Source organism: Python bivittatus, unplaced genomic scaffold, assembly GCF_059951505.1.
Source record: "Python bivittatus isolate LINGU-HERP-01145 unplaced genomic scaffold, Pbiv_v1 ctg000530_np1212, whole genome shotgun sequence".
Classification (NCBI taxonomy): Eukaryota; Metazoa; Chordata; class Lepidosauria; order Squamata; family Pythonidae; genus Python; species Python bivittatus.
Window position 1 is genome coordinate 3,777,912 of NW_028277085.1, and position 13,497 is coordinate 3,791,408.

Here is a 13,497-nt window from a genome sequence, read left to right on the forward strand (position 1 = left end):
AAAGGGATAGAAAAGAGGAACTACTTCTAAGCACAGGTCAAGGCTATCATAGCTTAACTAGCTCTTAGGCCATGTTTCCAGTTTTTCAGTTTCCTGTTATGTCAGAAACCCAGTGTTCCGGTTTCTCTTGGCCAATTTACATGTTGAATTAATGTGCGTCCATTTTAATTTTGGAATACTGAAGCAATTTTTTTTAAATAAAAACTTGCTAACTACTTATAAACATAGGTAGCGGTAAAAATAACCATCAGTTTGAGAATTTCAAGCTATACAGTACTCACCAAGAAATCAAACAGATGACATTGAAATAGGATTGGCGGGGATCCTGCAGACAGGAAAAACTGAGATTTTCTTTAGTTTTTAATCTTGCAACAAATTATCAAAGGTAATGTAAAACTTGTCTATTAGAATATGTAGTTCTGTGCAGGCATGTACCCAAAAGGCTGGTTAATAGAATACAGAAAACGTTAGGTCTGGAGTTCTCTATCTTCAGATGTTATCTTTGTAAACCTAACTAAAATGTGAGCTCTGCCAAAAGCTTTGACAATAAAATACTGAAATTGCCTAGACTGAAGAGGGCAGAAATTGTGAGTTACTAATTCAAGCTCTAGAGCATCAGCCAACTCAAATTGATGCCTATTTGCATTGGATATTAAATTGAACAGGGTTTGTTCCCTAATAATTGTGCATATGATCTTAGACAATGGCATAGTCTCATCTGTGCTTACCTGAGAATAAACTTAATTTATTTTAATATTGAATTCCTGTAAAGTATATAGCTCGGGGGCTAAAAGTAATTTGTTATAGGAAGTAACATACATCTATATTTCTAAAAAAAGGCAAAAAGAAAGTGAAAGCATGCACTTGTGCCTTTCCCCCCTGTTCTCAGACATGCACATAAGTTGCATTTACACATTTGGCCAAGTTTTAATCATGGTTTATTGAATAATCCATTGTGCCAATAGAATTTGCATATTCTATTAAGTCCTAATGGGTGGATTCACACATTCTAAGCCAAAAACAAACAAGGCACATAATAACCTAAATCAAGGACGGGCAATATGTGATCCTAAGGCTGTATTTGAACCCTGAGTTGAGACTATGATTGTTGAATCAATCACTATGATTGTTGAAAATTAAACACATAATTTCCTGCCATTTTCAGGAGCAAACATAAAACCTGCTTTCTTGTACTGCCTACCCACTTTGTGGCCTACAGTCCCCCTAACTGCTTTGTAGTAGGGGGGTGATTACAGAGAGCTCTGGAAGATACAGATTATTTGCATTCATGGAATCTGATTTTATAGGATGGAAACAACATTGGTTGTACTTATGGATGACATACAGTATCTTGGTGGTTTTCAATACTGTTAACTAATGCATCTTTCTGGACTATCTGTGAAAGTTGGGAGTTGGAGGCACCATATGGCGCTGTTTCTACTCCTACCTAGGCAAGTAGGTCCAGCCAGTGATGACAAGTAGTGATAAGCTGGCCCCTTACGCACTCTCCAGTGGAGTGCCCTAGAACTAAGTCCTTTCCTCTATCCTGTTTAACATGTAAATGAAGTTATCCATTGGGTTCAGGATGAGATATCATAATATCCTGATGATATTCAGTTTTACATCTCCACTTCAGATTCTGTAGGAGATGTGTTATAAGGTCTGACTCAGTGCCTAAAGTCTGTCAGTGTCAGGACAGGAAAAAACAAACTCAGATTCAGCCCTAGCAAGACAGTATGACTGTTAATTTAAAAGTCCACTGATTCCAGGACAGTATAAACTTTGATTCTTGATGGAGCTACCTCCCTTCCCCCCGAAAAACTAATAAGAGTCACAAATGCCCAAAGAACAGGTAGACGCCTTGGCCAGGAGGGCTTTTCCCAGCTTCAGGACTGCTAGTTGCAGTCTTACTTGGAACAGGAATGCTCTGAGAACTCATGCCTTGGCATCTCTTGGTTAAATTACTGTAATGAGGCTTACCCAGGGCTATCTATCCTTGAAGACCACCCAGAAACTTAAGCAAGCCCAGAATACAGCAGCTGCTTGCTAACTAATCAGTCCCAGTATTGCCCCATTACAGCTCTAGTGCAAGAGATGCGCTGACTACTGATGTGTAGTAGCAATTCATGGTGCCAGTTGCTACCTGTATAGCTCAGTGCTGGGTATCAGAGACCAGCTCTCCCAGCTAGATTCTACCCCACTTACCAGGAGGTATTGTGAGAGGGAGCTTGATGGTGGGTGTTCTCAGTGGCAAAAATGGTCCCCTTGCCTTCCTGAAGTTGGTAAAAAGATGGCTCTTCCAAGGGGCCTTTGTGGACAATAATGCTGTAGAGTTCAAGAGTCTTTGAAAGAAACAAGAGTTCTGTTATTCTTCATAATTAGAGCTTATTTCAGAAAATTTAGGAATAGGGCAAATCTACGCTGAAGCTCCTCCTTTCCTCCTTCATCACATGGGGACCCTTTTTAAATCAGAAGGGCTTCAATCAAAATTAACATGCAGAAGTAGATCCCATTGCTCATGCAGTTGGGTTAGGTTGTTCCACTTTGACACTGATCTTTGGAAACCATTGAACACACCTCAAGCTTAGTTACCAAGATTATCACCCCAGCCAAGGTACCATTGCTGCCTATGATAATTGCAAAGTACTTTGCTGAGAAAGAAGGTTTACTGAATTCTTAATGTAACAAACTGCTACATATTTAAAGTCCTAGCACTTTAAGCTTGATAGTTTAAAGAGTGGTAACTCCCAATAGTAACTAAAATATTGATCTATTTGAGAATCATGTGAAATAGACCAAACAGTAATGGAGCAATTTGGTATCAAAACTAATTGCCATGACATCCTTACAAACAAATCAATAATATGAACTCTGTTGGGTTGGCATCCACAAACATTAGTGTGCATTTTATATATCACTATTTCTTAAATGTTTCAGGCTTGATACTGTTGGCAGAACTTTCGATCTGCACTTGACAACCCATTACACTCAGTTTCACAACTACTTGTCATAATATCATTGAAAGTAGTGAAGAAGAAACAGGCTTGAAGTATTTAAATTGGAAGAGATGCTGTGGTTAAAATTATGTTCAATGGCAGCCTATAATCCATCATCAAGATAGAAACATCATTAATTTCTATTCCTGCAATTCCCTTCCATCCATTTCTAACAAAACAACAACATAGTACCTTCAAGTAACTCCACTTTTGGGGGAGTCATTTTAGGATGGGTGTTGTTGTCAGACCTTATAATATATCTTGACCAGATTTCATTACAGTAGTTTCATGGGGCGTAAACACAATGTCATCTTGTTGTAAACAGCTGATGTTTTGTCTCAATTTGTTCTCCTAATGGGAAAGAATCTATTTAGGTGGAAAAATGCTGATCAGAAGGACAATTGTCCAAAGTTATGGTTAGTTCCAGTAGAGACTTTTGGGAATAGAGGAAAGGAAAAGGGGTTAACTTCAAAATCTGTAACTTATTATGCTACCTTCCTACAAATATGGATGGTGTTTTCAGGCTACATGCAGGTGTAAAACAAGTCCAGAATTTCAAAATACAGGCTTGCTTTTTAAAATCCGTTTTCTGCCTTCCTTACATATCCTTCTCAATTAGATTATGTTATATATTTTCTACAATGATGGCTGATCTACCTGTAAATACTGCTTCATTTAGAACATAGTTTTACAGACAAGCTTCTCAGGATTAGAAATATTAGATGATTGGCATTTAATGAAATGGAGCCTTCCTGTTTCTACATATGGATTTATTGCTTGCTATCCTCAGCATTATGGGTAGACAGTGTAATGCTTTCTGAGAATGAAGACAAAGGCAGAACTGGTACTTTATTGTTCATGTCTTCCTGAACCACATTTCAAGTAAAGGCACATTTACACATAGATGTTTTTAAAAATATGCTAAGAATAGCTAATATCTTCAGAGGAGCGAAGGGGGAAAAAAGCACAGATAATTAGGATTACATTTAGGTACAGCCCATCATGATACATCTATATAGGGTAAAGAGTTTGTTTTATTTTAACAACATCTACACTTGGTTTCCTATGGTATAATGTTGCAATTCCACAAACAGCAAAAACAAAAAGGCATTAATTAATGCAAATTAAAGCTGATACCTAGCAGCATCCCAGGCAGCTAACTTTTACAGATAATGACTTTTTCTGTTTCTGCACAAGCAGCATTAATGAACATTCTTTCTTTCTAATGTACCAGTGCCACCCAATCTTTATACGTGGCATAAAGGGATGGATTCACTGATGACTCTAAATCACCTAATCTTTGCTGCTTTCACATATCCTCATTGGGAGTAATAGGTACTTCTCAGTGCATCTGCCAAAGATGTAGAATAGTACCTGAAATAGATAATACGCTTTAGCTTGGAAAATGGCAGAATTTGTTCTGTGTTGAAGCTACAGAGCAGTAATTGTCAAACATTCTGCCTAGCCAAGAAGCCTAGATGTATCTGTCATGCGAAAACTGCACATTGCAGTTGATTCAGGGGGAACCAGTCTGGCTGAGGGCAAAAGATAAACTGCAGTTTTCCAGTTCTCCGTCAGCTGGTTTGTGGTAGAATATAAGGAGGAGAATGTTGGTTTGTGGTAACAACTAGGTCATATGCTGATGTGGGTCATATGATGTGATAAATGTGACTTCATTGGTCTAGTAGAAATGGAATGCCTACATTGTCAAAAAAAAATCTTGTGTCTTGTAGAACAGATGAGTTCAGGCATCATTGTAAAGTAAGCCCAGGAAGAGGAGAATTCTAGAACGGGGGGGGATCAAATATAACATATATTCTTTTTAACTGGAAAATAGTGAAAATATTGTTCCCAGTACCACCTTTATCTATGTGGTTGCTAGGAATTGAAAAAAACTTGATGGCACATATTCAGTCATCACCTAGACGTGTCTCTGCCTTAAAGGGAATATAAAGAAACTCTGTGCAGGCATGTACCCAAAAAGCTGCTTCTTGATCCCGGTTTCTTTAGTTGCTGTGCCTAATGCCACCACAAAAATAAACATATTTCCATTTCTGAATCTTTCAATTGTTTGTGCTTAGTGCTTACTTTGTGTGTGAGTTTAATACAGTTAACTTCTTGAAATCTGCCATGCCATATCATTTGGAGCATTTTCAGATAGGGTCTGAAAGAAGGAATCAGTGCACTTGCTATTCCTTTAGAGGCACTTAGATTTGCATTAAGACATTTGTGCTGTTTCTAAGAAGGTGGTGTGGTTTTGTTCTCTGACCATCTAGTCTCTCAGCTTTCTATTGGTACCTTTCTTGTTCTGATTAAGGAGAAAGCTTTTAGACCTCTGAAAGATTGTCACATTTCCCTGAAGCAGATCATATTAATACACTATGATATATTGGTATACTTTGTCCTAAAAGTTACTCTTTGCAGTTTCCCAAAAGCTATCCTGTAGCTTCAAAACTGAGGAATTGTTTGAACTACAGGTAGTCCTCGACTTACGATTATTCATTTAACATCCCATTCAAAGTTACAACGATGCTAGAAAAAGTGACTTATGACCAGTCCTCACACTTATGACTATCACAGTGTCCCCACGATCACATGATCAAAATTCAGGCATTTGGCAACCAGCATGTATTTACAATGGTTGCAGCATCCCAGGGTCACGTGATTACCATTTGCAACCTTCCCAGCCAACTTCTGACAAGCAAAATCAACAGGGGAAGCCAGATTCGCTTAACAACCATGGAAATTCACTTAACCATGGTGATTCACTTAATGACTGTGCCAAAAAAGGTCATAAAATTGGGCACGACTCACTTAACAATGGAAGTTCTGGTCCCAATTGTGGTTGTAAGTCGAGGACTACCTGTGTTCTGTTCTTTGAAATCTTAGAAAGATTTGTGATGCCAACCCTCAAATATGAGTCTAAGAAAGAATCTATCAATTTGGTGATCAAATCACTGAATATGTATTATGGACATTAGAAGTTATGTTGAAGATGGGATAAAATGTCCATATATATGTGCTCTGTTGCATGTTTGTGGAACCAGTAAAATCTTGAGGCTGAGCTGTTTGTTTGTTTGTTTGTTTGTTTATGGGGGGGATTCCTAGACGAGTATCCATCTTGATGGAGCAGTAAATATTTTTGCAAATTGTATAAAATAACAATTGAGGAATTCTGCCCACCGACTTCCTTATCAAACCCAGAAGCATTTTTTTCATTCCAGAACATTCTGTATTTTGTGTTCTGGAATATTTAAAAATGTTATATAATTAGAAATGGAGAACCATTCATCCTTAATTCTTGCTACTTTTTCTTTCATTCCATTTCTTCCCTTTCCGAAGAATTACTGCTACCAAAAAAAGGCTCTCTGCAGCAAATCTTGTGCAGTGCCCAGAAGTTTGAATGAGATTTAACTTGATTTCAGAAACACTGATGCAAACACAAGCTGCAACTAGTAGGTTTGATTTTATTCCGAAAGCTGAATAAAGATTTAGATCCAAATGAGTATATGACTACCCAAATATTCTTTATTGTACCTTCTGCATAACTGATGTCACTTCACTTGAAATCCCACAACATGCTAACAGTGCTTTGCATGAAATGGACACTATTCCCTTTTGCCTCTGCATCCAGCAATGATTAGGGTGAAAATAAGTGTCTTGTGATTTACAGCCCTTGGCTTCAGTTTCCTAGCTCCCTTCCATGACCAGCTATTAGCCCTGCTGATAGACAAACCGCCAATTTACTTGTTAAATCAGCTGAGCAATTCCATATCTTTCCCCAACCACTATGTTAAGTATCTCAGATATTTATAATTTCAGGAATATTTTTTCTGTGCTATAATGTAGCACCCAGGTATAAAAACTGAAATCATGGTTTTTATTCTAGCTTTGGTGTGAGGAGCTAAGGTGGCATTTGCAGATTTAATTGTTTTGACTCTGAGGCATAACGTAGAATTGGCTATGTTGTTTTAAAAAGAACTATTCATGATGTTACTTTTGTTAAAGCTACCTATTAAAGCTCAGTTTATTTTCTGAATTATTCAGAAAATAACTCTTACATCTTCTTATCAGTAGAAGCCAGGAAATACAATTCCTTTGTGTGTTCTTTCCAGTTCTGCCCATATGCACCTAAGCAGTAAAATGATTTAGCAAAATAATGTGTTTGGCCCGCATATGATGGTCAATTGCTGGTCTTTCAGGCTGAGTAAAATACACTAGAAGGTCTTGATGCAAACATGACTTTTCTTCAGTTTTCTTTGTGTAGCTGCACTGTAGAAGCAGGGAACAGATTAATATGTTCTAGGTTTTCTTTTCTTTTTCCATTTTCTTCCTTCAAAGGGATTGAAGCTTAAGAAATATTTGGTAATAGCTTCTTTTCCTTGCTTTAATTTGTTTTATTGGAAATGAGAGAATTCTGCCCTTCTGTTGTGCAATAGGAGTTGAGTAATTGCATACTAGTCTTACGGCTGCTTTCTCAGAACCTCTCCTTTTTTAAAAAAAAGCTGTGAGCAGCTAAAGTATTATGTTTGTTTCTTTCATTAACCCAGCTCCTTTATTGATCCAATTCTAAAATAGGCAAATTGATATAATTTTAACGTAATTCATCTTTGTTTTTTCAAGCTTTGTCCAAATGAACAAAAATATGTAAGGTGTGTATTGTATTCTATAGTAAGGAAAGGGTTAAGAAAGCAAGCTTTCGCTTTGCTTATTCTAAGGTGTTTTGGCACATTCCCCAGACCTATCCCTGAAGGTAAACATCAAGGTGCAGTAGGTGATATCATTCTGGGCAGACTACAGTCTTTGTTGCTCACTGCTTTGCACAACTTATAGCTCACCAGACCCCAGTGGAATAAATGCTTCACCAGAGTTTCGAGACATGATTAAAAGGCTCAAGAAGGCTCTGAGAGAATTTCCTTTAATGGGGAACTGTGTGAGTGAGTATAGTGGGTGAGTTTCTCCTTTTTGTTTACCTTCTCAGTTGATGAATTTACTTTGGTAGCACATTTCTCAAAAGAGTACATGAAAGAGATTCACATATATGGGAACTAGAAACAAATCTGTTCTGAATCTATCAATCAATACAAATTTGTAGAGATGCTATTCCATAATAGAAATGCTTACTTCAAATTAAGCAACTATTAGAAGGAGTTGTTTTGAATGGAGCAGCTGTAGGAGAGTTAATGAGAGCAAAGAGCAAGGTTTGTTAAACAGAAAGCGTTTTCCACGCCTTCAGTTCCCAAAGTGAATTTACAACTTCTCAGTTTTTAATTTTTGAATGTGCAAAATTACTTGGGCTAACGTTTTAATGGTTTCACGTTTTTGTGTAATTTGTTATGTTTACACTATTCTGCCGCATGTTAATAAAATATCAATACTGACAATAAGATGACTTTTTTAACTTCACTTTTTTATCAGTACTAACTTCTGTGGATGACTTTTATGTCAGCATTATAAAATTCCATGAATGTGGTAATAGATATGTATGTATGTGTGTATTATATAATACTATTGTGTTGGGCTGAATCTGCAGAGGTACTAAGTACTGATTTCTAATACTGCAATATGTTCAACTGGAATCTGGAACTCTGATCAGTTGTGTTCAGTGATGGGGTCTATATTCTTTATTGTAAATCCTGTTTAATTTCTGTAAGGCATCTTAACTCTTCTAATTTAATTGATACTCCTTTGTCTCTCTTCCATACTAAGTTTTTAAGTGTGATATGAATAACTATAACAATTATTACTGTTTGCACAGTTTAGAATGCTTGCCTTATGTATTCCTTTAAAGCATTCTAGAAACTCTGTGCTTTTTTTTTCTTTAACACAGTTTATTAAAGATAACTGACATTTGCCAGACAGGTGAACTATACCTTGCTTTTGTTTTAGTCAAGGGCCTGACGAGAAAGAGAAACCTGTGGAAAATGTGTCCCCTCCGATTCCAACTTCTGCATTTGAAAAGCAGGGCGTTGGCAGTACTGCATTCCACACTCCAGAAATATTACAGGTGGAAGATGAGAGAGAAGAAATGTCTGATTCTTCTGATGTGAGTGCCTGTAGTGCTACATATAGTAACTTAGGTAAGTATTTGGTGGCTGTGCAAAATATAAATTGTGGCTTGGTTATTGTCTGAGTTCAACACAACACTAGGCCTGAATTGTATTAATCAAAGGCTGTTGAATTTATTTGTTAAATTTATATACAGCCACAACTCATGACTCATGGGAGTTCACAACAGTTATACAGTATAGCAATAAAACATCCACAGAAAATTAAATTAAAAGCATATAAAGTGTGCTGCTTCTTCACAAGATCTTCCAGTCACTAATCCCCTTTATAGCCACAGATACTTCGTTCTCCTGCCCTATTACAGCAAAACAAGGGTAATTGAAATAATTGCACATTCTACTGTTCATTATCGAGTTCTTCTACTTCATTTGTTGCTTCCCTTGTGTTGAATTTTCAGTAGTAAACTTCTTGGAGCAGAGATATTCTTTTTGTTCTGTAAAAGGACCGGGCGTGCAATATAAGCAGATGTAATTGTGGCAGTAATTATGTTGTGTGGAATATCATGCTTTAGTTTGAGAAGTGATTTGCTAAACCAGCTTTGCTCGTCAAGTGGGATTGCAACTTCTAGAATCTCCAACCAGCACGGCCAACAGCTTTCTTTCAGTTAATCTCTGTTCAGCAAAATAATTCTTCAAAATAGCGTCAGTATTAAAAAGATGGGGCTAGCCAAAAAAGATTGCTTTGGGGAAGGCAGGATTCCAAGGCATGAAAGGAATGCATGGGGAAAAAACCAGCACAAAAGCTGCTGACATCAGGGAAAGACTTTCAGCTGAATTGAGAGTATACCTATGCTGAGGGGTAAAGAGAAAAGGCTACATTATCAAGGGTGAAGACCATAATTCTTCCTTTTAATACAGTACATTTTTTTTTTAAAAAAGAGGCAAAACAAGTTGAGATATGTGATATTCACTTTGTAACAATGTTTCAGGATTTATTTTTATTTTTTTTTTATTTATTAAATTTATCCCCGCCCATCTCCCCTTAATGGGGGACTCTGGGTGGCTTACAACTCATTAAAACAATAAATGAGAATTCAATTACATAAAACCTATATAAAACAATTATTAAAAAAGAAAAGAGTCCAGGAGGGCTATGGTTTGGAGCAGCAAATGCCAGGGCTCTAAGGGGCTAGCCAACCCCACACCTGATGTCTTCCCTCCCCACCCCAGGCCAGATGGCAGAGCCCGCTCTTCAAATCCCTCCAGAAGGCCAGGAGTGAGGGGGCTGATCCAAAGAGATATTCCAAAGAGTGGGGGCTGCAGCAGAGAAGGCCCACCTTCTAGACCCCGCTAGTCAGAGCTTTTTTACTGAAGGGGTCTGGAGCATGCCATCTCTGGGTGATCAGGTGGGACAGGTTGAAATCATGAGGAAGAGGCGGTCCCTCAGGTAACCTGGTCCCATGTCAGGGACCTGATTCCTTTAGTTCCAAATATTAGAGTGACATGGGGCATCCCATGTTTAGCTGAATACAGCTAGTAGAGAGAAATGACATGTATAACTTATATCCTACATTTTAAATATGTTCTATATAAAGCAAATACGTTTTACGTCTTCAGAGCAATAATAATTGGGGGAGATGGGCGGCATACAAATTTGAAAAAATAAATAAAAATAATACATAGTAGTACATGGTAATAATTGTAACCTCATTTGGTGGAAAACACAAAAGTTTGTTATAAAAAGTTCATTTATTTCCTGGCCAGCTACATACTATGAAATGCTGATATATACTATATCTGTGCCCCCTACTGAGTCACAAAAACAACAACAACAACAACAACATCATCATCATCATCATCATCATCATCATCATATTATTATTATTATTATTATTATTATTATTATTATTATTATGCAGGGCAATCCAGAGCAGCAATGATGCCTCCAAAGCAGCCACGGCAACTCAAGGGAGCTTTAGAGGATGCCATTGCATTTGGGGGAATATCTGATCCAGAAATATCTACCATTTTACATCCAATCCCACCTCCCCTGCCAAAGAAAACTATTTTGAGAGCACACACAGATCCACTTCCGAAAGAACTGCAGAAGCAGGCTGCTGAAAGTAGCCTTTGTGTGATGGCTAACCCCACCTATGACATTGACACTAACTGGGAAGGAAGCAGCGCCTGCTCTTCCGTCAGCTCAGAATTCAAGGCAGTTGACAACGAATCAGGAGATTCTTTGGGCAGACCTCCAGAAAAAGGGCTGGCAGTCTCATCTGCTGCCAATAGCTTCTCCAACCTCACTGCTATCAGTATTAAGAAAAGCTGTTCCAATAGCATGGAGTCCCTGTCAGTTAGGCCTGTTACCCACAGCAAGCACAGTAAAGCTGCCCAGAAGCCACAGCAGCAAGCACTTTATAGAGGAATTGAAAACAGAGAAGAAGTAGTGAACAAGATCAGAAGCCTTCACACAGATTCGCTGAAGAAACTCTCTGTCAAGTGTGAAGATCTTTTTATGGCTGGACAGAAAGATCAACTTCGATTTGGGGTAGACAGTTGGTCGGACTTCAGATTAACCAGTGACAAGCCATGCTGCGAGGCAGGTGATGCTGTATATTACCCTGCCTCTTATGCAAAAGATGCACTCAACAATTATGCAGTCAAGGTAAGGAAGATAGTTCAGTAAGAGTCAGTCTGCTGGTTTGGTTTAACCCCTTTTGTTAGCATCCTGTTTCTATATCCATTGGCTTAGAATGGCAATTTTTAAGTTCATGTGATAAACCCCTTTTTATACTTTACATTCCGTATGTTTCCAGGGTATTCCTAGGAAAATGTCTTCCTGTAAGCCTTTGAAAATGTATTCCTTCTTTTTTAATATGAATAATTTAACATTGAATTCCTAGCCACTTGGTTTATTTCTATTATCAATTGTTTATTTTTAAATAGATATTTTCTTTTTATTTAAAAGAAAACAATTAGATCTGAACTTTACATATACAGTGCTATTTGCTTTCTACAAAATATGCATTACTTTTTTAAAATAAAAGGGCCACAGTAATTTATGAACAAATCACAGTTTGTGTTCTGTAAATGAAACAGACCGTGTCATTTCATCAGTAAGCAAAATAACATAATAGATTGTTCTTCTGGATTCTCTATTTCACTTTACAGATGGAAGTTAGAATACTTCAAAATTCTAATAAAATACAGAATTCTAAATAGAGCTATATTCTTCAAGGTTTAGAGATATATACTGGACATTATTATAAGTGACATGTTACAGGCTCTTTTTAAATTATTAGGGGAAAAGCAGGGGTAGGAAGGAGGGAATATGCACCATGATGTAGAGGATTTTAATTGGCTGCAGGTTTACTCCTGCACGTTAGCATTCAGAGCTGTAGCCCTCCACAAACTCTAAGAACTATTCAGCACAAGAGAAGACTGAGAAAAATGGGACTCATGCTGAGAACAGCTACTAAATATAAGTTTTGGATCTGAAAATTCTAAAGACTATATCTAATTATGTAGATTTCATTAATGGAGGGTCAGTTAGCACTGTAAATCGAAAGAACTTTTTTTTATGGAAAGAAAAAATCCTTCAAAATCAATCAGTTGAATGAAAATACAACAGTGGTTGTAAAACCATGTACAAGCCAAAAACTACATTGGCATGGAATCCAAGAAATATGATAATATTCAAGTGTAACTGAACTTCAGAATTGCGTCAGCTAAAAACATAGGTTGAGAAACAAAGGATTAGCTAGCCATGGGGCCTGTCTCCAGGTTATATTATGAGCCTGTCATTTCCACCACAACCACTGTAGAGTAATCTGTCAAAAATGTGTTGATATCAAAGGGAGGGGGGTGTCCATAATTTTATAGTGTGCAGTCCCAGGTTCAGCACAACAGAGATGATCTTTGAGGATGGTGTATTATAGGCCAAGATAATATGTTCCAGTAAAAAAAGTAAAGGCTCCTCTGAGTAGAGCTAAGCTAAGCAAAATCAGACATTCTTTTCCTTTGACTAAAGTTATTACCAATCCTGTATTATAGCCGTTGATTTGTCTTACATGGATCTTACACAGAAAAGGAAATAGATTTGCAGAAGTTCACATGAAGAGATACATAACACTTGCAGCAACTTCTCTCTAGTATTTTCAGTATTTGCTTATATAACTATACCAGCTATTTCACCCTTATTAGATTGTAATCTGATCTAATAAACAATGAAGAAAAAATAAGGATATGGATTGTTGCAATTTTATATGAATTTTGCTAAAACCTATGGTTGCAAATAAATGTATACACAAAGGATAAAGCAAAAATACATTAAACGCTAAGCTTATACCAAGCAACATCACATTGCAGAGCCATCTTGATTCTTATCACCAGAGCAATCTGCTTCAAGGCAATGCATCAGTCCAAAAAAAAAAACACAGAGCTTGCAAGTCCTTCTCTGTAGTAAAGTGCCAATTTCCTTTTGTAGATTC

At 37.3% G+C, this 13,497-nt stretch overlaps 1 protein-coding gene across 5 annotated transcripts in view; it reads left to right on the forward strand.

Annotated features, from left to right (window-relative positions):
• The window catches only part of PEAK1 (pseudopodium enriched atypical kinase 1), a 45,953-nt gene that overhangs the window by 24,647 nt on the left and 7,809 nt on the right, over positions 1 to 13,497 (forward strand). For 4 of the 5 annotated variants that reach the window (XM_088148378.1, XM_088148376.1, XM_088148377.1 and 1 more), the window contains 3 exons: positions 7,830 to 7,946; positions 8,886 to 9,076; positions 10,924 to 11,672. In XM_088148378.1, the coding sequence (XP_088004504.1) occupies positions 7,830 to 7,946; positions 8,886 to 9,076; positions 10,924 to 11,672 (1,057 nt within the window). The remainder of the gene's footprint in view (positions 1 to 7,829; positions 7,947 to 8,885; positions 9,077 to 10,923; positions 11,673 to 13,497) is intronic. The other variant, XM_088148380.1, reaches the window with a different exon arrangement.